Source organism: Stomoxys calcitrans, chromosome 3 (genome assembly GCF_963082655.1).
Source record: "Stomoxys calcitrans chromosome 3, idStoCalc2.1, whole genome shotgun sequence".
Taxonomy (NCBI): Eukaryota; Metazoa; Arthropoda; class Insecta; order Diptera; family Muscidae; genus Stomoxys; species Stomoxys calcitrans.
The window spans coordinates 96,188,832-96,213,742 of NC_081554.1; the positions used below are offsets into that span (position 1 = coordinate 96,188,832).

The window sequence follows — 24,911 nt, forward strand, 5'->3', positions numbered from 1 at the left end:
AATTTTTGGTAAGAAAATATTTTTATTTCAAATGCCTTTGTAGCTAAAATTATTTACCATGGTTCCCAGTATTATAAATAGTTAAAATGTGTACGGTAAAATCTTATCATAACTACATTATTCTCAGTTTACGTAACTTCTATGAATGAAAAGTTATGTAGACATACTCGTATCTGTGCCATTGTACATCACAGCTTTTATGACGAAGCTGTAATACCTACGGATGTTTCCAGTGTTAGTGGCCTTTTTTGATCGAACAACGGTTTCGCACACTTGGATCTTTGCAGGCAATGAGAGTAACATAAGAACGCAGACTCCTATGTATTTGGAAGCCATGGGAAAATATCGAATGTCTCATACTTATAATAAGAGCGCCGAATTAGAGAAAACACATAATTTATTTCACTTTTTACTTTAAGTAAGTTATTTTGATTTGTGGATATTTGCTATCATCTTCCATGGCTATCTTTAATTTCCGTTAAACCCAATATGTAAAAATGTGCCTCCAGTTCCACATACAAAAATCATAGTTAAAACCTCGTATCGTCGCATAAACAAAGCACAAGACAGCAGGAGCCGATGAATTGGCCGCTAAACTATTTTAGACAGGAGGAGGTAGACTGATGAGGCTGATGCATTGTACCACGCCATTAAAATTGTACAAGGCAGCAGAAGCCGATGGATTGGTTGCTTAACTATTAAAGAGAGGAGCCGACATTTTGTTCTGAGCCTTTCTTAGCTCGCCCTTACATTTTCTTAGCTCAGCCTTATAGATGTCCTAATCGTGTGGTGCTCTTGTGGCTTTTGCTCTGTTGAAGAGTTTTCTGCAGTCCTTCCTTAGACCAACCAGCTCTGGGGTCCACCATGGTGGTCGCTGTTTACCTTTTGTCTTGCCATTAGGACATGCTGACACAACGAGTCATTCAGGGCCTTCGTGATCCGCTTGACCACTATGTCTATATCCTCCGTAGTTTCCACTTCCTTTTCTGGTCTAGATGCGATAGTGGTGCAGAAGTTTGAAGACGGCATCTCTGAATCGTGTGACATATATAGGGAAGCCAGCCAGTAATGAGACTTGTTTATTTCAAGGCTGGCTACTACTAAATCTTCAGTGCGACGGAAGAAGAAAAACATTTAGACTGTTCTTTGCAAAAATACAGGCTCTGTGTCTCCTATTCCCCGTACCATTGAGAAGTTTAAATCCCGGAATTCTTAGTCCACGTACCGTTCCTCCACATAACCATGAATCCTGGACAAGAACCACGTCAAATTCCCTTGCCATCAGCAGGAACTTTAGTGCCGCCGAAGCAGTCTTACAATGGTGGAGATTTATCTGTAGAAACCGGGATTCAGAACTTTCACCACTGTTGTGTTAGCAACTTATTAAAAAGTACCAATTTTTCACCATTTTTCAACTTATACCCTTTTATATCTTCGCCATGTTTTTAAAATAAGCTCATAGTTCAAAAGAGTTAGCTGCCCGTTCATTCCCCATTTTTGTTAAGAGGCAAAACATGGCTTAGGAAGTGTCTGGAGGACATGTCCGACAGTCGAAAAATCTTTGGAATAATTCTATAACACTTGAACAGATAGCTGTGAGCACCACACAGGCTGGAACATTGAAGTCCGATTTGTATGGTGTTCATTGCTGTTACGAGAAGCTTAACTGCGAGCTACCGGGCGTGTCCACAGGTTACGGATAGTGGAATGCTCCACACGGAGTAGCTCCAACAGCAGTCGAACCGAACACTGATTTTGGTAATAAAATTCAATGATTTGCAAGCGTTGCTCGTTAGTAAGTCTATTCATGATGAAATGTCAAAGCATACTGAGCATCTTTCTCTTTGACACCATGTCTGAAATCCCACGTGATCTGTCAAATACTAATGCATGAAAATCCTAACCTCAAAAAAATCACCCTTTACGATTTTGCTGAAATTTGGGACAGTGAGTTATGTTAGACTCTTCGACATCCTTCGTCAATTTGGCTCAGATCGATCCAGATTTGGATATAGCTGCCGATTTGGGGTTTTAGGCCCATAAAAGCCACAATTATTATCCGATATTGCCAAATTTGGGGCCGTGAGTTGTGATAGGCCCTGCGATATCCTTCTTCAATCGATCGCTCGATTTAAGGTTTTGTACCCATAAAAGGCGCATTTATTTTCCGATATCGCCGAAATTTTGGACAGTGAGTTGTGTTAGGCCCTTCGACATCCCAGATCGGTCCAGATTTGGATATAGCTGCCATATAGACCGATATCTTGATTTATATATAGCTACTTAAGAGACCAATATTGTGTTATACACAATTGAACAATGACTTGTACTTATTAGTATTTGGTCCAAATCGGAAACATTTCGATATTGCTGCTATGGGGCATAAGGTGTGCATTTTTCACCGAATTTGGTGGTGGGTATTCAAAGTTCGGCCCGGCCGAACTTAACGCCTTTTTACTTGTTTTTATTGTAAACAAACCTAAATTGTTTGGCTGCGCTTCAATTCGTGTTTCTTTTAGTATCGAGACTTAATGCATGTTTAAAACAAAATACAAAAAATCAATTTTATATTCAATTACTTATACCTACAGTCTGAACGTTTTTATCTATATGTATAGTAAAAACTCTCATTTAAAGATTCAAAACAAAATTCAAAGTTTTTTGAATTTGTAGAAGGAAACAAAAAAGGGGATAGCAAATGAAAAAGGAGCTAAGAATAGGAACTAGTTCCTTTTGTGGAACCGATCGAAATAGAGCGATCACTAAGACCACCAAAAGGAACTAAAATGTTCACTATCTAATAAAATAATAAAAAATACAAAAATGAGTTCTTTTTAGCTACACCGTCTTCCAAATTGCAGACATGGCATCATCATCTTTCGCTGTAAACGAAAAAAAAAAACACTTCTCCAATAAAACAGATTCGTTTATCGCAAAAATATTCCAAAGGTTTTATTTTTTGGGTGCAAATCGAAAAAAAAACCCAAAAACAGACCAACTCTCTTAAAGCTGACTTCAAGAGGAATACATTCAAAGGTCATACCTGAGGTTGGTACGACTTAAAATAGAGTTCAAATAGAAAGAAGCCTTTGCGATCTGTTCAATACCAAACAAGGTATTAGACATGGCGACAACTCTTTTTTAAATCCTGCTGGAGAAGATTGAATGCCCACGTGACGCCGAAGTTAGCTTATCCGCCAATGACGCTGAACGTCTGGGTTCGAATCATGGCGAGAACATATTCAATGGTGGTTAAGCTGGAGACACTTGTGAGGTATTTAAGACGAAATACCTCTTTAATATCGATTTCAAATTTCACTACTAAGTTGTTGCTACCCTGTTCGGATTCGGCTATAAAAATGGGATCTTTTATTATGGTGCTTAAAACTTGGTATCAGAGAAGTATTTTCACAGGAATGTTCATGTGCAACTTTGCATTTGGTGGGCAATACTTATCGTTAGAGAAAAATTCTTTGTAAAATTCATTGACCAACCTGTGTTGATGGATAATATATAGACGACGTATGAACCACGAACTGTATAACGGCGTTGGCATATTTAACGACTACATTGGTAAGGACATGTTGTCAGAATACATGAAGATGCCCAAGCTAAAAAGTCATTTGAGTACGAAACTGCCGGTTTACGCAGAACGAAATACTCCGGTTCTGTTTATACCTACCACCATAAGACGGGGGTTTTATCAATTTAGTCACTCCATTGGTAACACCTCGAACCTATAAAGTATTTATATTCTTGATCGTCTCTACATTCTGAATCGATCCAGCCATATCCGTCCGTCTGTCGTAGTCGAAATCACAATAGCGTTTGAACGTTGAAGATATCTACCTGAAATTTTGCACCGAAACTTCTTATTGAAGTAGGTCTTTGGGTAAATGAAATGAGCCATTCCGGTTCAGATATAGATACAACGATAGTATAAAGCAATCCCCGAATTGGACTTCTTGAGCTCCCATATACCTTAGTTTTTCCCTGATTTGGCTGCAATTTGGTACGTGAAATACACTTGTGCCCCCAAATACTCACTACAAATCCTATCCCGATAGGCTCATAGATAGATGTAGGCCTTAAAAATCCGATGCCTCAATCCACCAGACCTCAATCAATATCCAATTTGATTGCTACAAAATAGTTAAAATACTAACTGAGTTAATAGGCGTAAATTTTTAGCAGAATCCATCGTGGTGGGTACTCCAGATTGGGCTCGGCCGAACTTAGCACGTTTTTACTAATTTGGAAGACCCTAAGAACATTTGCTGTGTGTATATGTGTGTCCGGCACTGACAGTCAGAAGGAGTCCCCTTTAGGTTTTTATTTCTTGGAGAACTTGTCTGATTTAGCTAATGTGCACATTCGCAAGTTGTGGGGCATTTCAAAGCGATCTGGATGGTTCAACAGCAGGAACTAGAGTGCATCTTCCTTCTCCTTTTCCTTGTGGTATTACAATGGAAGAGAACGTCTTAGTGTGATGGCAGACTGCCACCTATCCTACTTGTTTAGACTAAAACCCCTTGATACCCCTCTGTTGTATTTAGTTTTTATATTTTTACCGTTTTATGTTACCTTATTGAAATAGTTAATTTAATATTTCTGCAATGGTATTTTTTTTTTAATTGTATTGGTAAAAAGATTCTATCACGCCTCTTTTTGGGATACGCTTTGGTATGGATACATTAACAGCATTAAATAAGCAAACACATTTGGAATTCGTACAACAAACGTTGTAAAAGTGAAAGTGGCACAAAAAAAAGCGACTATGCTCATATTCAAACAGCCCAAGGATATCAGGGTTGACTATGAAGGAAGTAGATCCCAATTCCTCGATTTTTTTATTATTTTATTTTTTTTTTCCTACCAATCGATGTGTGATGTATTTTCAAAGGAGTTGTCGTTTCTGCCAAATGAGTCACCATATTTAGGATAAATGATGGATTTACAATGATGACAACAATGGCGTTGAAAGTCACTTCTTTGCTGCTGCTGCTGTATTCGACCGAATCCCACTTGAGTTGAGCACATATTTGACCCCTTTTTTCCTTCTCGCTTTTTGGCCGACAAAGAAAAGTGGTCAACACTAGGTCTTCCTTTACTATTTGTTCGCTTTTGTTGTTGCTTTTGGCCACACTTGAAAAGAAAAGGATCCATAATGGCTATGCTACAAACGGGGACAATGCAAACAGATGCCATAATCCAAAAACCATCCATTACTCACGTAAATGTATGATAAATAAACACAAAGTGGAATACAATGAGTCCTGTTCCACTCATGTGTCCTGCATAAAGAAGGCAAAAATAAAAGAAAACTCTAGCCAAGAATGCATGGGCTCGAACGTGACTGGATGTGATTTTGAGTGTGAAAGTGCCATATTGCACAGTGGTGGCGCCCTTTGACAAAAATCAAAAAAAAAAAAATTTGTTATTGCTCCGCTGGTGTGTACATGACTGGCAAGGCCTTTTGTTTCTAAATTTAAAAAAAAAGATTATGCAAGGAATACATTTAGTGGTGATTATAAATATCCACTGAGACACACATTTCCATCTGTATTTTATTTTTATATCCTCCACCCATAGGATTGGCGTATGGTCCTAATCGGTTCATAACCTGATACAGACATCTTGAGCTGCTATAGGTCGCAATAATTATCCGATTTGGCAGAAATCTTGCATGAGGTGTTTTGTTCTAACAACTGCGCCAAGTATGATTCAAATCGGTTCATAACCTGCTGTAGCTCCCATATAAACAGATCTTGAGCCACTATAATGCTCAATCTTATCCGATTTGGCTGAAGTTTTGAACAATCAATTCTACTTTGGTCTCCAACAGCCAAAACATGTATGGCCCCAATCGGTTCATAACTTGATATAGCTTAAATACCATAGCAATTCTTATCCGATATGGCTGAAATTTAGCATGACGTGTTTCGGTATGACTTCCCACAAGTGTGGTGGAAATCGGTCCATAACCTGATATAGCTGCCATATAAACCGATCTGGGATCTTGACTTTTTGAGCATCTAGAAGGCGCAATTCCTATCCGATTTGGCTGAAATTTAGCATAGCGTGTTTCGTTATGACTTCCAACAACTGTAATAAGTATGGTTCAAATCGGTCCATAACCATATAATTGTCCTATAAACCGGGATCTTGACTTGCTGACTTCTTGAGCCTCTAGAAGACGTAATTATTATCCAATTTGCCTGAAATTTTTAACAACGGCTTCTCCCATAACCTCCAACGTACGTGTCAAATGCGGTCAAAATCGGTCTATAGCCTCATACAGCTCCCATATAAACCGATCTCCCTATTTTATTTCTTGAGCCTCTAGAGGACGCAATTCCTATCCGATTTGGCTGAAATTTTGCATGAGGTGTTTTGTTATGACTTCCAAAAACTGTGTTTAGTATGGCGCAAATGGGAGCTATATCTAAATCTGAACCGATTTGTTCCAAATCAAGAACAATTGAAGAAGATAATGATAGTACAGTATGTACAATTTTTTTTCAATTCGAAGCAAAATTTTGGTTTTTGTTATCACGTAGACAAAACTCGGACAAAAAATTATATATATATTTCCGATTTTCGCTCATTGCTTATAGTGAGAGCATTAACACAATTTTGTATATTTTAAATTCTGTCCCTAGCACGAACTAATACTAAAAATTTCAGGCAAAAATATCGATGTTTACTGTTTTTAGCCCCTCTTCCCATACAAGTGCCACCACTGTGTATTGGTAGCCGAGATAAATCTTGGAAATATTAAAGGCATTTGTAATGTGTAAATATGCTAGACCGGGAATGGGGGTAAGGTTAAAATCCTTTATTCTTTACCAAATTAATGAATTGAGACTTTGGAGGATATAGTTATGCGATTGAGGATATAGGTTAGGTGACATATACAAAAAACCATAGAACTAAATGACAAACACAGCTAGTCCTATTTGGAAATATTTGCTAGGTTGTACATTTATTTGTTCGTTTGGATTATTCGATTAATATTCGATGCAGGTTCAACGATTAACCGAACAAGATCGGAAGAGGCTGTCGATCAATCGAAATGGAAACAAAACAGGATATTTTTTGAGATGTTATCCTTCAAATATTTCACAACTCATCGGCATAAGTATTTTGGCAAAGGAGTTTTGGATTTTTTTTTTAATAAAATCAAAATTTCCCAGTATGACTTAAAATAGTCATGAATGGTCTAATTGAAAACTACATAGCTATACAAACTTCATTTTCGAACAAAACTTTAGGCCAAGTCTCAAAATGTTGGGTGGCATAGGTTAGGTAAGAGTGGCAGTCCTTTACAGATTCACTTAGACAATTTTAGGTCCATTGTGATACCACAGTAGCGACAGACCAAGGCTTCTGGCTTCTGAATCGAACCTGCAACCAACTCGGCTACCGTGGCGCCCGTGTCATAAGTGTTTTGACATTTAATTTTATTATAAGAATAAATAAAAAAAATATAATTATTTTTAAGAACAAGCTAATAGAAAATAGAGCTTAGGAGAGTGGGTGTGACTTTTGGCAATCGTTTGGAGTAGTTTTCGAATAGTTTTATCAAAACCAATTGGAATATTTTATCAACTTCCGCCGTTGTATCTTCTTAAGTCCTTGTGAATAAACAACGGCGTTTTTGCTTAAATTAGGCCCATAAAATTTCTAGATGTAGACTTGGTGAATTCCAATCGAATGTTTTTGGCTTATCTAATAGAGAAAGTTGGTCCTTTATGGCATAGAGCATTGCCTATTGCTTAAAGAATAGCGTTTTTGCTTAAATTGCACCTATAAAATTTGTAGATCTGGACTTGGTGAATACCAATCGAATGCTTTGACATATCATTGCCTAGCCATAAAATAGATAACTTCCCAATCACCAGAGAGAAATGAAATTTCATAAAAAACTACATCAATATTTTATTTTAGTACATTGTTTCATTCATTTGGCTCAGGGTTCCCCGCCCATTATACCTTACTTATAGTTTAAAAAATTCAATTCGATGTAAAATAAAACCGCATTTTCCAAAAATTCGATTTTGCATGAAAATCTGGTCTCTAGTAATAACTTATGGAACGCGGAAATTATGTTCTTCCCGCGAAACAATTAGATTTCGAGTTCTTCCCGCGAAACAATTAGATAACTGAAATAGACACATTAGGCACGTTTTCGGCAAGTGAGATATTTAGCGAACGACTAGAACAGACGGACTGTCATCTCGTTAAATCTTTGTTGTTAAGAAATTGAATCACAGCCATTTTATCACCTCACAGTTTTCGATATGTACACCTTAGTTCTGCGTAGGAGATTGCAAAGGTTTAGTACTAAACGTATCGAGTCTGTACATCAATATTTTAATAGCGGTTCACACTAGAAGAAATGAATATGCTAAGAGTATTGGTTGCAGTTGCTTAGCTTCAGATATGTTTTATGAAACTCCTTCTGACTGCTAGTTCGGGACACACACACAGAAGGTGTTCTATAGTCTCTTCTTCTTCGATGTCCTCACAGCTTCTGCAAAAGTCGTTGCTGGCATCCTTCAGTTTGTCAGCATGTTTTCCGATTAGACAGTGACCTGCCATGACGGACACAATGACTGAGACATCTGTTCTAGCCAATGATAGCTAAGCAGTAGATCTCTTCAAGTCTAGATTAGGCCACATGGTTTTGGATTGCTCACAGCCACCTCTTTGTGACCATCTATCATTCGTTGTCCTTCGGGACTGGCTCTGAAAACTTAGCTTACATGTCGCTATAGGCATACCCACAGTTTCCAGTATCCCTGGAATGTCAGAGCGGTTTTTGTGTTCAGAAATACGCTCTCCAGGGATTTAATGGCTGCCTGGCTGTCTGAGAAGATCTTTATGCCAGTCGTCGTAAGGACATAATATCTTAGCCATCCCATCATTTCCTTAATTGCAAGAATCTCTGCTTAATACACATTGCAGTGGTCGGGTAACCTTTTCGATATGACCAGCTCTTGATGTTTAGAGTACACCCCAAAGCCCATCTGGTCGTCTAGTTTGGAACAAATTTGCATTAGCAATAATATTCCTAAATAATATTCTTCTTTGCGATCAGGTTTCCGCTCCTTGCATCTTTAAGCGTGATTTAATATTCTTGGCTTATAATTTCAACCTACGTATAGATGAAGGAACGTATTCGATTCGGGATTTCAGAAATATAAATTACGACGATCGAGATGAAAAATTTGAACGAATCGATTGGGTTGAATTGTATTCATTAGCCTCTGTGGACCAGCAACTCGACTTCCTACATAATAATATACAATGTTTGTACAATGCGACTGTTCCTATTAAAAAGAAACACACCGACATGAATCGTGTACATTGGTTTGACTCATATATAAAGAGTGCCATAAAAGATAGGGACAGTGCGTATTCCAGGTGGAGGAGGTGCAAAATTCCGGAGCTATATAATGAATTTCGAACCGCGAGGAGAACTATTAACAATTTTTAAAATCACGAAGTATCTCCATATGGAATCTCTACTAACTGATGTGCAATCTAGTTTTAGGGCTAATCGCAGTTGCATAACAGCTTTGTTAGAAGTTTCTGATTCTATTAGGGGTGATATTGATGTTAACAAGGCGTGTTTTCTTGTCCTCCTTGATCACCCGAAAGCGTTCAATACCGTAGACTACCAGAATCTTTACTTCAAACTTTGTAATTTTTTCGAGTTTTCTACTACGACTTTTATAATTCTACCTCACTAATAGATCACAATTGGTGTACGAAGGGATCTCGAGATCGCAACCATTAGCTGTAGGTAAGGTTTGATTATTGCTCCACTTCTTTTTTCACTGTATGCTAGGGATCTTTTTGACCAACTGACTCACAGTCGAGTGCATATGTATGCAGACGACGTTCAAATTTACTTGAGTAGCCATCTGAATGATATTAGTCAGTCCATATTGAACCTCAATAGTAATTTGCGTAATGTGTGTAAATGGGTCGGCACGAATGATCTCTTCTTAAACTTGCTAGGGTTTAAGAAGAGATCAGTCGTCCCGAATCCCCAAAGTGTTTAATTATACACAACAATAAGAAAATCTCCTCGCATATGTTGACAAGGAAAAGATTCATGTAGTTCCTACTGCGAAAAACACCTGCACTATGGCTTACGCATTCATTCACACCACTTAGAATATGAGTTCTCTTGGCCATAACCATCTATGTTCCAGGGCTGTTATATGGTTTTGAGCTCTTTGGGAATTGTGATTCAGTGAGTCGGCAACAATTTAATGTTGCGTTTAATGGACATGGGTTAAGAAGAGCCCAACATGTCTCCAACTATACTAATTGCCATTATAGATACAGTTTTGACTCTCTCCTCAAATTGAGATCTTTACAATTTATTCATTCAATTATTACTTGGCGAACACCAGAATATCTCTTTAATTGAATCAAATTCGCTAGATCCAACATAGGAGAGATGATTATACATTTTTTTAAGCTCCGTGCGTCTTTGGAACACGCTTCCACAAGTTTTGCAGGGTATCAGCAATGCACATACTTTAAAGAAGAAAAAAATTAAAAATGTATTTTCTAGCAATTCGTAAAATTTGTGTTTTTTTATATATATTTTTTTTATTATTATTATTATTTTAACTAATTGTTGTGTCTTCTTTACTCTATTCCTTGCTTTATACTAATTAATTTTTTGTATGTTTAATTAGGATGTAATTTCTGTTTTTCAATTAGGATGTATGAATGTGCCTATACTCTTTTATCTGCACTGTAATTTATAAGACATTGTCTTGTTGTGCAGGCATATTTTAATTTCCAATAAATTAATCTGTAATTTTCTAACAAAGTAGGAACATAAAATCTGTGAACATCTACGTGTATAGATGAGAATTCAGAAATTTGGTATGAATATATAAAAGTGTGCGATTTGCTGGCATAAGTGGTTTTGAAGAATAATGCGAAGATATTTGACTTTCCAATATCATCATCCGCTACAACTTGTCCGAATTGTAAAATCTTTGGGAAACCATTTACCGGCGTTTGTTGGTTATAGAACCATAAAAGGATTTAGAACTTGACGTTTTCATTCATCATTTTTGTTTTTTATTTTTAATTGCCGTACAGTTCTGTATATTTCATAATTGTATATTTCGATCTTGTAACTGAAGAGTGGACAATATAAAAAAATGTTTTAACTAAAAATTCACATAACACATAAATCACAAAATTTATTGTCAGAGACTGATGAAGTTTCGGTGATAGTGAATCTATTGGAACACAAGCTACAAGACAAGAGCAAAAATCTTAAAGAATAAGGTCACATTTGTTGCATTATCTCGATGTATGTCTGTTCAAACTTTCATTTTCATTTTAATATAGCTACAAATCTTCAACTTCAACTTACTTATCGAAAAGTGTTGCTATAGAAATCTTAACAGATCATTGAGGCATAGTCTCTTTCTGTGAATTACTAATCTTAGTTAATGACCAAACCAAAAACAAATTTGGAACCATCCAACCATTTAACCATTTTTGCTATCGATACCAACAAAGCAGCATTTCATTTGCAAATAGATTTGTGCTTGGTTTTGGCCGGAGTCACTTCAAATGGCAAGGAGTCGTTTGCTAATAAACAAACTCATCATCTTCATCATCATCACCACAATGATATCCTTTATTTGGTGTAATTTTGTATACTTGAAAAGTACTCCAAAGGACAAATCATGTCAACTACAGATGATGAAAGAGCATTCGATGAAGTTCTTGCAAAATTGCGAAAATAGCAAAGCTTACCAATAGAAGAGCATGGATTTGTCCATATCCATCCATATGCCAAATAACTCAAACATAAATGTCACTGGATAAAATGTGAAAGTAGTTAATTGCATTAATTTCTAAAAATTAAGTTCATATTGGGAAAAAATGCTTTCTTCATTGGAATATATATTGAGGTCATTGAACTTAATTCAACTTGATTTATGACCTTGGGACCTTAAAAGGCACATTTTCATAGCATTGCGACGACATTTGAAGCAGAGAGTTGTTTTTGGACCAAATTTTGAAAAGTGATATTTATTATCCAATATCGGCGAAATTTGTAACTGTGATCTCTATTCAATGATATTTCTGCAGTTATCCTCTTTGGCACTTCTTCTCAAGTTTATGCAACATTTGCTTTAGCATGGTCTTTTATGAATACGTATTGAGCATGGCAGTTGGCTTATGTTTACATTGTCCTTTTTATATGATGAACATGATAATGCTGACGTTTGCAGTATTTGCTCGTTTCGTCATAGTCATCATCAGCAAGGACTACTCTGCACCTTCGAGAGAGTCATGACGGAGGCAAATGTCTCGTCCAATGCAAACATTGGTGGTCACACTCGACTATTATCATCTAACTTACTACGAATCTGGCTGTAAGTGGTTGGGTAGTGGTAGTCTTTCTTTCAAATGAGTTTTGTGGAACCTCATATGCAGACACTACAACTGGTCAGAGTTTGGTTAAAATTTACCATCGTCATCGACATCACCATTACAACCAACGGGCACGTAGATCCATCCATTGGCTGTGGACGGTCAGAATCTGTGGTCTCCAAGTTGAAGGGAGGCGGAGAAATCGAGGGTGCCGCCATAAAAGGCATCATTAAAGGCATCAATCCTAAATGGCGGACATTACTTTAGATGACCACATTGCCTCATTTGGAATGTGCGAGTGTCCCTGGGTGGGTGTGTGTGTTTGCGCCTGGATGTTCGTGTTCGGCGTACACTTTTCCCTAACGAGTGGTGATATCACGGATGCTTAAGAGGTTTCCTTTAAATCTTTCCCAAATGTCCTGCAGCCGGCCACAAGGATGTGATATTGTTTGCACTAAACTCCTGCAGATATAGCAAAAACAGGAAGCCATCCACACTTGAGTTGAAGTGATGGCCGAGTTTAGAGAAAACTAGCAAAAACAACTGCAAAAAGCAGTGGAGTGTAAATTAACACTTTGCTTAACTATGAAAACACCATTCTAAATAACAACTTGGCACAGTGTTTTGCTCCTTTTTATAGCCAAGTCCGAATGTCGTGTCGCAGTGTGACATCTCTTACATGGTAAAGCACCTCACAAAAGCGTCAGCATTAGGAGAAGTTTAACCACCGTTGGAAAATTTTTCTATTGTTCTCGCCAGGAATCAAACGAATCCAGACGTTCAGCGTCATAGGCGGTGGCTTCCTAGTATCCCTATTAACAAATATTCTTTAAACACGACCGTTTAATGATCGGTTAGCGATCATCTTTGCCAACGCGATATACTTTCTAAGAAATCAAGTTGAGGATTTTAGGTTAGGTTGAAAAGCGGGTAAGAGCATCAATCCGCCCCATGCCACTATCGTCTTGTTGTGCGCTCTAAATACTAAAAAGTAACCTCGAAAAAGAAAATATTAAGGATTCCGTGTTGCTTACAAAATCTTTAATTGCCTTCCATCCCACGCTTCTTAGCTGTCTCATGTCTGGTATTGTGTCCCCACCAAAGTACCGGTGTCTGTTGGCCGCTAAAGCCGGGTAATGACTTAGGAAATGCTTCAACGTTTCATCATCATCCACACATGCTAGCACTTGCCGCACCGATTTTGCATAAGTGAGCTCGCATTCCAATGTGTCCTGTTGTGATACCGAAAGCTATACTTACCTCCTTCTTACTTCCTTTCAGTAATAGCCTCAAATCGATTTTCCGATTTGACATCTTGAGCCCCTGCGACTTTCAACAAGCGTGCTGGGGTAAAATTGGTCAATAAACTGATATAGCTCCCCAATAAACCTATCTTTCGATTTGAGATCTTGACGTACAGTACACACGCGCTCTTCAAATTAGATAATTTTTGTACATTCTTACTAGAATCCATGGTGGTGGGTTATTAAGATTTAAAATGTTCAAATAGTAACTCAGTTTATATTTGGCTTGGTTTGAGGAAATCAGATCGGTTTAAGGGCTTCAACATGACAGAACGGGGGATATTTATGGGACTATATAGGCGATATTTAGTAAGTATGACGGACGGATTAGAGTTGTGAGCTTCAGTTGCTCATGAAGTCGAAGCGGTAGATTTTCTTTTTACCGACTCAGCAAGGATTCCGCTAATCTCATATCTTGACGACTGCTTTGCATGGCATTATCGAACACATGAGGCGGCGCGGTTTAACATCTACCTTTACCCTATTGTGAGTGTGCGATAAGGGATTCAGGCAACCAGATGTTTTCGTGAGTATTTCGTGAGTCGCGATTTTCTCGTAAGTCGGGAGTGTCTCGTGATTGTCTGGTGCGTATTTTGTGATTGTCTCGTGAGTCGTGCGTAAACGTGAGTCGACATAACAAAGTCGTAGGTGAGTACAATTTTTTTTCGTAAGCGTGCATGGGCTTTATAGAAAAATCACTCACGCGCACATATCTGGTGTATGCCGTACTTAAAGATCGCCGGTCGCCCATACCTTCAGTTGAAGTTACTATCTCACGACAAATCTGGGTTGTCCTAGTTCAACAGCAGTCGTCTTTATGACTATTTGTCTGAGATTGTGAGCTTTTTTTTCAATAAATGAGATGAAGCTACAACTTTTCCTTTACTTGAACTTTCCTTTGAATTTTCTTCGTTCCCCTTCTGTGCTAAGTTCGGCCGCGTCGAATCATGGGAATCCACCACCGTAACTTTTTATTAAATAATAATTAAAAATCATAAGTTATGACATTTGGAACTGTTCATTCCCTGTAGGATGTGTCCTGTGATAGGTGATTAGTTCTCTCTAGTTTAGGACCAGTATATTTGGGGCAATTGACTACACATTTACCGTAGGGTCGGTTTATGTGGGAGCTACATCAGCTTGCACATAGATTTGGATCAAAATTGGTATGGTTGTTGGAAGTCATAATAAAACACTCTGTGCAAAAATCAGATTTATGTAGGTGCCATATCTAAATCTAAACCTATATGGCCGGCCCATTTGCTATCCCCAACGACCTATATCAATAAGAAGTGTGTATTCAATATTTCAAGCGGATATCTTGATTCGTTCGAACGCTATTGTGATTGCGGACATGAACATGGGTAAATCGACTCAGAATATCAAGACGATAATGAATATATCGATGGCTTAATATAAAATCGGCTTAACTCTTTTTTATACCCTCCACCATAGGATGGGGGTAACTAATTTCGTACATTCTGTTACATAAAGTATACATATTTTTGATCGTCATGTCATTTTAAGTCGATCTGGCCATGTCTGTCCGTCGAAAGCACGCTAACTTTCGAAGGAGTGAAGCTAGGCGCTAGAAATTTTTTACAAATACTTTTTATTAGTGTAGGTCGGTTGGGATTGTAAATTGGCCATATCGGTCCATGTTTTGATATAGCTGTCATATAAACCGATCTGGGGTCTTGACTTCTTCAGCCTCTAGAGGGATCAATTCTTATCAGATTTGCTGAAATTTAGCAAGAAGTGTTTTGTTATGACTTGCTAACTTGCTGACTATGCTAAGTATGGTTCAAATCGTTTCATAACCTGATATAGCTGTCATATAAACCGATCTTGATATCTTGACTTGACTTCTTGAGGCACTAGAGAGCGCTATTCTGAAATTTTGCATGAGGTGTTTTGTTATGACTTTCAACAACTGTGCCAAATATGGTTTTAATTGGCTCATAACCTGATATAGCTGCCATATAAACCGATCTGGGATCTTGACTTCTTGAGCATCACATCTTGAGGTCACAATTATTATCCGATTGAGCTGAAATTTTGTACAAAGACTTCTCCCATATAAACCGTTCTTCCTGTTTTTCTTCTTAAGCCCCCTAAGGGCGCAATTTGTACTTGAATTGAAATAGATACCGGGAAAAGAACTCGACAAATGCGACCCATGGTGGAGGGTATATAAGATTCGGCCCAGGCGCACTTAGCACGCATTTACTTGTTTTACTTTACATGAGAAGGAAAATATTTAACTTCGGCCTTTATTTGAAATCGTTGTAGGTCTGTGTCCACCTGAAATTTAGAGGCAAACCGCATCTGATATTTGTCTTCCAAAATAGGCAAAAAATCCAATTTTGGGAAAAATCCTTTTTAAGCCATTATTCTGAGGTGTTACAAACGGGATCACTAGATTAGTATACCCCCTATCCTATGGTGGCGGGTATATAAATATACGGATTCAAAAACGTTCTCATATTCTTCGCCACAAAGATTGGTTCATACATTTCAGAAAGGGCACAGAAGTCAATGTTTGATTATTGCCAGTCCTTGGTTGGTTGGATTTTCTTTTAAACTTCTTATTCTGAATGCAGACTCATTTAGACATATTTTCTCCACTCTGTAGCAACATACCGAAGACTTTGGTGGTAATTGAACCCACGAACCGCGCACTTGTATCCTTCACTTCCGATACTTACCTTATAATCCCTCTGTTCATTTTCATTCATCATTTTAAAAAGCATATAGAATGAGGACAAAGATAATGTCACACCTTCATACCTTTGCCAAAAGTTTTTGCAATATTTAAAACATTCTCAATTTGAAATGTGATTCATACAATGTTTGCAACATTTTTCAGAACTGCAACTCTTTAGGTTCCGTCGCTGTAGCAAAACATTTTGTAAATCACATTTGTATCCTTAAAGCATGTGAGTTTTCACAGTGCGCTGGCACTAATTGAAGTGCAAATGGTCATTGCCGAAATAGAGAATATTCTCATTGCGCATTATGTTAAATGTCCTTCGCTGTTTACTTCAAATATTTGTTGTTATTTTTGTTGCAACACTGTTTTATTTATTTGTCTAATGTTACTGCCATGGCTGTTGACGTGTTTTTGTTGTTGTTGTTGTTCTTGTCCTATTCGTTGCTTTTGTTACCCGCCCTCTCTTCACTTTGGGGTTAGCATTTAACACATGCCACTCGGCTGTGTGGAACACTTGAAACTGAAGATAATGTAAATAAAAACAATTTCAACAACTTCTCCCTCAAAACCTAGGATAGCAAGGAGAACGAGCGAATATCCTAAAAAAGCTCTAAAAGGATAACAAGGATGCCTAAAGAACAAATATTTTAACAAGTGTCAAATACACACGCTTTATGCGGTCGGTCTCCCTTCATCCCAGCCCAACTGGCTGTGGCTAGGCAAGCAGTGTTTTTTGTTTTCTTCTATTGCGAAAAAGGGAACAACGCCAGAAATGACAACACATTTCCCATGTAACATAAAGTGTTAAATAGTCCTTCTGAGGGGCGTTTTTGGCGTTGTATGCCTTTTGCAAGGGCTTTTAACGCCTAGCACTGTCTCAGCACTACCAAGCCAGGAGTGGGCCGTTCAGTTCAGAGCTTGGTGCTAAAGTTTCTTTTTTCTTTAGGTCCATCAGCCACCCCTTCGTCACCACATTCATCAACAGTAAGCGACACTGTATCCTTGTTGACGTAGCTGCTACTGCCATGCTACATTGTACATGCCATGAGGAGAGTGAGAGACTGGCATGCCAAGTGTTAATGTTCTCGCAGTGCTTGACAAGATTTACCAGAGTTTTGTGTTCTTTTCTAACAAATCTTGTTTTTCAAAGATTTAGCAAAATGTCGTACTGTTTGCTTTGCTTACAATTGTGTTTTCTATTTTTCTTCCTCTTCTACATGACTACCGTTGTATTATCATTTGCAGAAATTTTATGTTCCGGCATGATGTGCAAGCTGTTCATATACTCCAAAAACCTCTAATTGGCGCACAATCGATTTAAAGTAAGGTGACGTTGTTTGTGGCATTTGCTGCACCCTATAGGAATCTGTTTATAGAAAGTTGTCAAGACGAGACTGTGGTTAATGGTATTTTTTGAACCGATGTTGGCATTTATTTTTGCCTCTGCGAAAATTATATTTTCCGACATTTTTTTTTTTTAGCGATACACCCACATGATCTGCTTAATCACCTTCATAGCATAAAGGACTAAGGAAATCAATTGGATAATATAGCATCTCATAGATTTGATTGTTACTTCAACGACTTCAACATTTTTATACTCTCCACCATAGGATGGGGGTATACTCATTTCGTCATTCTGTTTGAAACACCTAGAAATATGCGTCTAAGACCCCATAAAGTATATATATTCTTGATCGTCATGTCATTTTAAGTCGATCTAGCCATGTCCGTCCGTCTGTCCGTCCGTCCATCTGTCCGTCTGTCCGTCTGTCCGTCCGTCCGTCTGTCGAAAGCACGCTAACTTTCGAAGGAGTTAAGCTAGCCGCTTGAAATTTTGCACAAATACTTTTTATGAGTGTAGGTCGGTTGGGATTGTAAATGGGCCAAATCGGTCCATGTTTTGATATAGGTGCCATATCAACCTATCTTGGGTCTTGATTTCTTGAGCCTAGAGGGCGCAATTCTTGTCGGATATGACTCAAATTTTGCACGTGTTTTGGTATCACTTCCAACAACAGCGCTAAGTATGGTTCAAATCGGTCCGTGTTTTGATATAGCTTCCATATAAACCGATCTTGGGTCTCGACTTCTTGAGCCTCTATAGGGCGCAAGTTTTGTCCGATTTGACTGAAATTTTGCACGCAGTGTTTTGGTATCTTTCATAATAACTGTGGTAAGTATGATTCAAATCGGTTCATAATCTGGTATAACTGTCATATAAACCGATCTTGGGTCTTGACTTCTTAAGCCAATAGAGAGCGCAATTTTCATCCGGTTTGGCTGAAATTTTGCATGAGGTGTTGTGTTATGACTTCCAATAACTGTACTAAGTATGGCGCAAAGCGGTACATAATCGGATTCTCATCCGATTTGGGAGAAATTTTTACAACGGTTTCTCTCATGACCTTCAACATAAGTGTCTAATATAGTCTGTATCGATCAATAGCTTGATACAGATCAATAGCTTGATACAGCTTGATACAATGTTCAGCATTCATCTATGGTCCGAATCGGACTATAACTTGATATAGCTCCAATAGCATAACAGTTCTTATTCAATATTCTTTGTTTGCCTAAAAAGAGATACCGCGCATAGAACTCAACAAATGCGATCCATAGTGGAGGGTATATAAGATTCGGCCCGGCCGAACTTAGCACGCTCTTACTTGTTTCCTGTTCTTTCGATGTTCGATATTCTTGTAACCAGATACCGGTCGCATTTGTTACGGCATTGTCCGGCCGGGTTCTTAAAGAATGGATAAATCATATGCTAAGGAATAGGTGGATAAATTTCGGGTCCCATGACATAAATATAAGGGAGAAAATGGCGCACGCCACTGGTAGGCATTTTATCGCCACTCCTATGGCTGACCACCATAAAAAGCCTATTACGGATGCTGACTGAGGAGGTATTTGAACGCGTCTGGTACGCACACTTTGTTATAATACTTCTTAGGGGTAAGGATCCGAACCAGCTATGCAGAAAAGCCGAAAGGGTCCAATATATGGCATACGGCTGGGCTAGACGTAAGGGTCTCAATGTTAACGCAGAAAAGACCGGAATGTGCTGGTTCACGAGTGAAACGAAGGTGGGCCAATTTAAGGCACCACGTTTCCACAATAGAACGATTTCGATATCCGATAAATTCTTAGGAGTGATCTTGGACAGGAAACTGAATTGGAAGTGTTATATCCAGGAGCGTACCGAGAACGCTCACAAATGCTGGACACTATTTTCAAGGGCCGTAGGCTCGAAATGGGGCCTGAATCAGGGCATAGTCCATTGGCTTTACAGGAGCGTGATTAGACCAATACTTATGGTGATTTCGATTGTAATCTTGATATCTACAGATAATGGAAAAGTGTTGCATTTCTTACACCGTGCCAATTTTGCAATTTTCTTTGAATAAAACGAGAAGACAAACTTTATTGAATGTTTGGAAAAAAAGCAACATTATATGAAAAATAAATACATACAAATGGAAAAAGTGAACACGTTTTATTTAGCAATTTTTTATACAGAAAATTCTTTATCCGAAGACGGGATGCTATTTTTACTGCAAAATGCAAAAAGTGTAACACTATGAGAGGATTGGGGCGATATTTGCAAAATGTTATCCCGTATAAGTGCAACATTGGTTTAAAATGGAGACTTTTTTATATATCCGACCCATAGACAGACAGATTAAATTGAAGCAGCAATTTCGTTTATGAGACTTAAGGCGATGAGAGAATGGATAAAGGATGACGCAGGACATACCATCGCGGTATAGTCGAGGCGACGATAGGTACTTTGGAAGGAATGGCCGATCGGATACCTGAGACGACACTTGAGGTCGAAGCTGCTGCCAGCGTCACAGTCTTGGATTGACGGAACCCTAGTATTGTCATCTGGAAGATCATGTTACACGGATGGATCAAAGCTAGAGGACCGAGTGGACCTGGGGGTCTACATTTTGAACCCAGTGACCGATATCTGTTTTAGACTGCCTGACCATAATACGGTCCTGCAGGCAGAGATTCGGGCGATCACGGAATGCGTGAGATGGTGTGGACATCTTTGCGGACAGTAAACTGGTCATAAGGGCAATAACAACCAGGACGGTAAAGTCACAAACAGTCTTAGAGTGTAAGAAGGAGATTAATGCCTTTGCTGAGGATGGCAAAATCCGCATCGTTTAGATGCCGGCCATAACGGAGCAAGGAGGAATGAAAAAGCAGACGTTTTGGCAGTGAGGACCAGAGGACTGCCGTCAACAAACTTGGTTAACCCGAAGCAGTCAGAGTTCAGAGCGTGGGCAACGAACGTGCATGTTACACTGAGCGAAACGATCGGCTGAAAGACGAAAATCCTATGGCGAGATCCGGATTGCGAGAAGACGAAGGTATTACTGAAAGGAAGCAAGCAGGAGCTCAGTATGGTTATTGGTATCATAACAGGATACATTGGACTACGTGCTCACTTATGTAAAATCGGTGCGGCAATTGATAGCATGTGTAGGGCATGCGGGGAAGATGATGAGACGTTGGACTTTCGCGGCAAACATACACCGGCAGTTAGGTGGAGACACAATACCAGACATAAACCAACTAAGGGCGTGGTATGGAAATCTATTAAGGATTTTGTAAGCAACACGGGATTACTGACTTAAACGTTCTTTTTCGAGGTTACTTTTTAGAATTTAAAGCGTACAACAAGCCGATTACTGGCTTAGATTTATGTCCGTAGTAGCATGGGGCGGATTAATATTCGCACCCTCTTTTCAACCTAGCCTAATCAAACCTACCCAATTTCAAAATTTGGCACAGCGAGTTGTGGTACCCATCTTGACATTTGCAGACACTTGACATTTATATCAGACTATATTTATATAAAGCTGTTACATATATCGATCTCCTGATTTATGTTCTTGGGCCCGATTTTTCCGAAATTGGTACAGTGAATAGTGCAGAATATGGTGCAGATTAGATTAAATTTAGATACAGCAAACCGACAGTTTGGTTCCTTAATAGAATGTTTTTGGGATATTCGCTTGATATTTGCTTGAAATTTTGCACAGAGAATTCTCATTGATGTAGACCGTAGAGATTGCAATTAGACCATGTGGGTTCAGATTTGGATATAACCACCATATAAACCGATGTCCCGATTTGACATCCTTGGCCCCTGGCAGCCGAAATTGTTATTCGATTTGGCTGAAATTTGTGTATTTTGTTATGAGCCCCAACAACTGTGCCAAGTACATTCTAATTGGTCTATAACCTGATATAGCTCCTATATAAACCGATCTCCCGAGTAGTCTTCTGCGAGCTTTGGAAAACCCAATTTGTGCCTGATTTTCGGAAACTTGGTAGGTAGAATACACACTTCAACTTCAACTGAGACATTTTTTGGCTGAATCCATGGTGGAGGGTTTCCCAAGATTTGGCCCAATCGAACTTAGCACACTTTTGCTTGTTTTCTCTAAAACATCGATTGGAACAAACATTTTTTCAACGAAACATTTTTTCTTTTTGACTCGTTTAATAGTTGGTTTAATATTTTCCACTCCTAATAAAATGTATGTGTACATATGTTTTTTTTTTTTCTTTTCCAGCTATGCCGTCATTACCGGTCTCGTTGAGATTCTATCGCGTCGATGCATGAAAATAAGGGAATCTATCGAAAATCATCAGAGTGTGGTGTTGTCCTTGCTGGCTACGCTTGGTTTCATTACCCGTTTTATAGATGTCTGTCCAGCTGGTAAGTACGAAGCCTGTTTCGATGATTGACCTGCCATGGGCTAGAAAACCTGTCATATTATACAAGAGTGTGTATGTGGCGAGGCCTCAAAATGCATCTGTGTGCCGCCACAGTGAATGAATGAATGGACGTATGAATGAATGAAAGAATGAGTTACAGACAACATTCTCCACGCAATGCCTTTTGTTTTATTTTCCATTTTAAGCCTTGGCATGGTGTCCTGGCCGCTTCAAACTAAGTTGATTGACTGACATGTTGTGGCAACGCAGACAGCAGGAACGAGGCCTTAATGTTCACATTCACACCTTGTGGCTAATTTGTGATATTTTTTGTCGGTTTTAATTTTCACCTTTTCCTTAGCCTAAGTCAATTTCCTATGAACGCTGTTTTATAGATGCCTACCTTTTGGTTTTCTTTTTTCGAACAGGACCTACAGATCCGACACGTTTCCTTAGTGCGGCAAAATCAACTGAACTTTTTGGTTCCATATCCATGCTGTATGCCAGTGTGGTGCCTATTGGTGAGTATTTAGATAAGACAATGGAAAAAAGCGAAATAGATTAACTCCAATGCAGAACGGGTATGAGTCATTCACATTGTATGTATGCGCACCAGGGTTTGTTGTTTGCCCAGCCTTCGATTCTAATCAAGTGCAAAGTGCATTTTTCGGATGATTTACTCCATAGATAACTGCGGAGGATGGACTGCTCCTCATGCTTCTTCTTATGTTTTGTGCTTGGTGGCGATGACGTGCGTCTTCGTCAAAAACGGAAATTATGAAGTTGGATTTTTTTCTTCTCCATGTTTATGACCTCATAAATCTGTATCCGTTTTTCCTGCATTTTCCATTTTAACAATGCTTTATTACTGGGTATTTTTTTCCTAATACTGAACTGGATTTATCTCTTGCAGGTGAATGCATTCCACCGAGAACGATTTCGTTAGCGGCAGCAACCTTTAATTTACTCGTATCCATGGCTGTGTTGGATTTAGCAACGTTCCAGGTAAGTTTGAGGTTTGGTGATTTTCTTAATTGAGGAAAAATTCAACTTCTAAAGGAAAGTTGAATTTGAACATATGTTAAATGGTGATAGCGCGATTCTGGCAGTGAAGAAGGCTAAATACCTATAGGCTATTTCAACGAAGGTGTTTTTTTTGGTTGAATGCGAATATTTTCGCCGTTGGACCAGTTTTAAGGAATTGCAAAGCTGAACTTTAACAAACAAAAGGCAAAAGCGTCCTCCGAGCGGCATTAAAGTTGAGCGTAATGAATCTTAGGGCTAAACAAATATATATATATATATATATATATATATATATATATATATATATATATATAAAGGGTGATTTTTTTGAGGTTAGGATTTTCATGCATTAGTATTTGACAGATCACGTGGGATTTCAGACATGGTGTCAAAGAGAAAGATGCTCAGTATGCTTTGACATTTCATCATGAATAGACTTACTAACGAGCAACGCTTGCAAATCATTGACTTTTATTACCAAAATCAGTGTTCGGTTCGAAATGTGTTCAAATTTTGACAAATTTTGTTCAGCGATGAGGCTCATTTCTGGTTGAATGGCTACGTAAATAAGCAAAATTGCCGCATTTGGAGTGAAGAGCAACCAGAAGCCGTTCAAGAACTGCCCATGCATCCCGAAAAATGCACTGTTTGGTGTGGTTTGTACGCTGGTGGAATCATTGGACCGTATTTTTTCAAAGATGCTGTTGGACGCAACGTTACGGGAATGAACACATTTCGAACCGAACACTGATTTTGGTAATAAAATTCAATGATTTGCAAGCGTTGCCGTTAGTAAGTCTATTCATGATGAAATGTCAAAGCATACTGAGCATCTTTCTCTTTGACACCATGTCTGAAATCCCACGTGATCTGTCAAATACTAATGCATGAAAATCCTAACCTCAAAAAAATCACCCTTTATATGTGAGCTATATTTAAATCTGAACTGATTTCTTTGAAATTCACCAGTAATATCGAGAGTCATAAGAAAATCCTTCCTGCAAAATTTCGAGAGAATCGGTTAACTAATGACCATTTTATTGCTGTATTACTGCAAATCGGACGAACACATATATGGGAGCTATATCCAAATCTGAACAGATTTCTTTAAAATTAACCAGTAAAATTGAGGGTCATAAGCAAATCCTTCCTATCAAATTTCAAGAGAATCGGTCAACAAATTACCATTTTATTGCTGTATTACTGCAAATCGGACGAACATATATATGAGAGCTATATCCAAATCTGAACCGATTTCTATAAAATTTCTATCGCCAGAAATATTGAGAGTCATAAGAAAATCCTTCTTGCCAAATTTCGAGAGAATGGGTTAACAAATGACTAATTTATTGCATTATTACTGCAAATCGGACGAACATATATATGGAAGCTATATCCAAATCTGAACCGATTTTTTCCAACTTCAATAGGCTTCGTCTCTAGGCCGAAAAACATGCCCATACCAAATTTGGAGACGATTGGATGAAAATTGCGACCTGTAGTTTGTACACAAATTAACATGGACAGACGGACATAGCTAAATCGAATTAGAAAGTGATTCTGAGTCGATCGGTATACTTATCAATGGGTGTATCTCTCTTCCTTTTGGGTGTTACAAACAGGTTATAATACCTGTACCACACTAGTGGTGTAGGGTATAATGATCTCTCTATTTTACTTCTTGAGCCCCTAAA

The 24,911-nt window shown here is 38.4% G+C and overlaps 1 protein-coding gene across 1 annotated transcript in view; it reads left to right on the forward strand.

The window, feature by feature from the left end:
* LOC106085010 (S phase cyclin A-associated protein in the endoplasmic reticulum) overlaps positions 1–24,911 on the forward strand; it is a 293,777-nt gene that overhangs the window by 221,119 nt on the left and 47,747 nt on the right. The window contains exons 7-9 of the mRNA XM_013249005.2: positions 22,047–22,192; positions 22,620–22,712; positions 23,105–23,196. Coding sequence (XP_013104459.2) covers positions 22,047–22,192; positions 22,620–22,712; positions 23,105–23,196 — 331 coding nt within the window. The remainder of the gene's footprint in view (positions 1–22,046; positions 22,193–22,619; positions 22,713–23,104; positions 23,197–24,911) is intronic.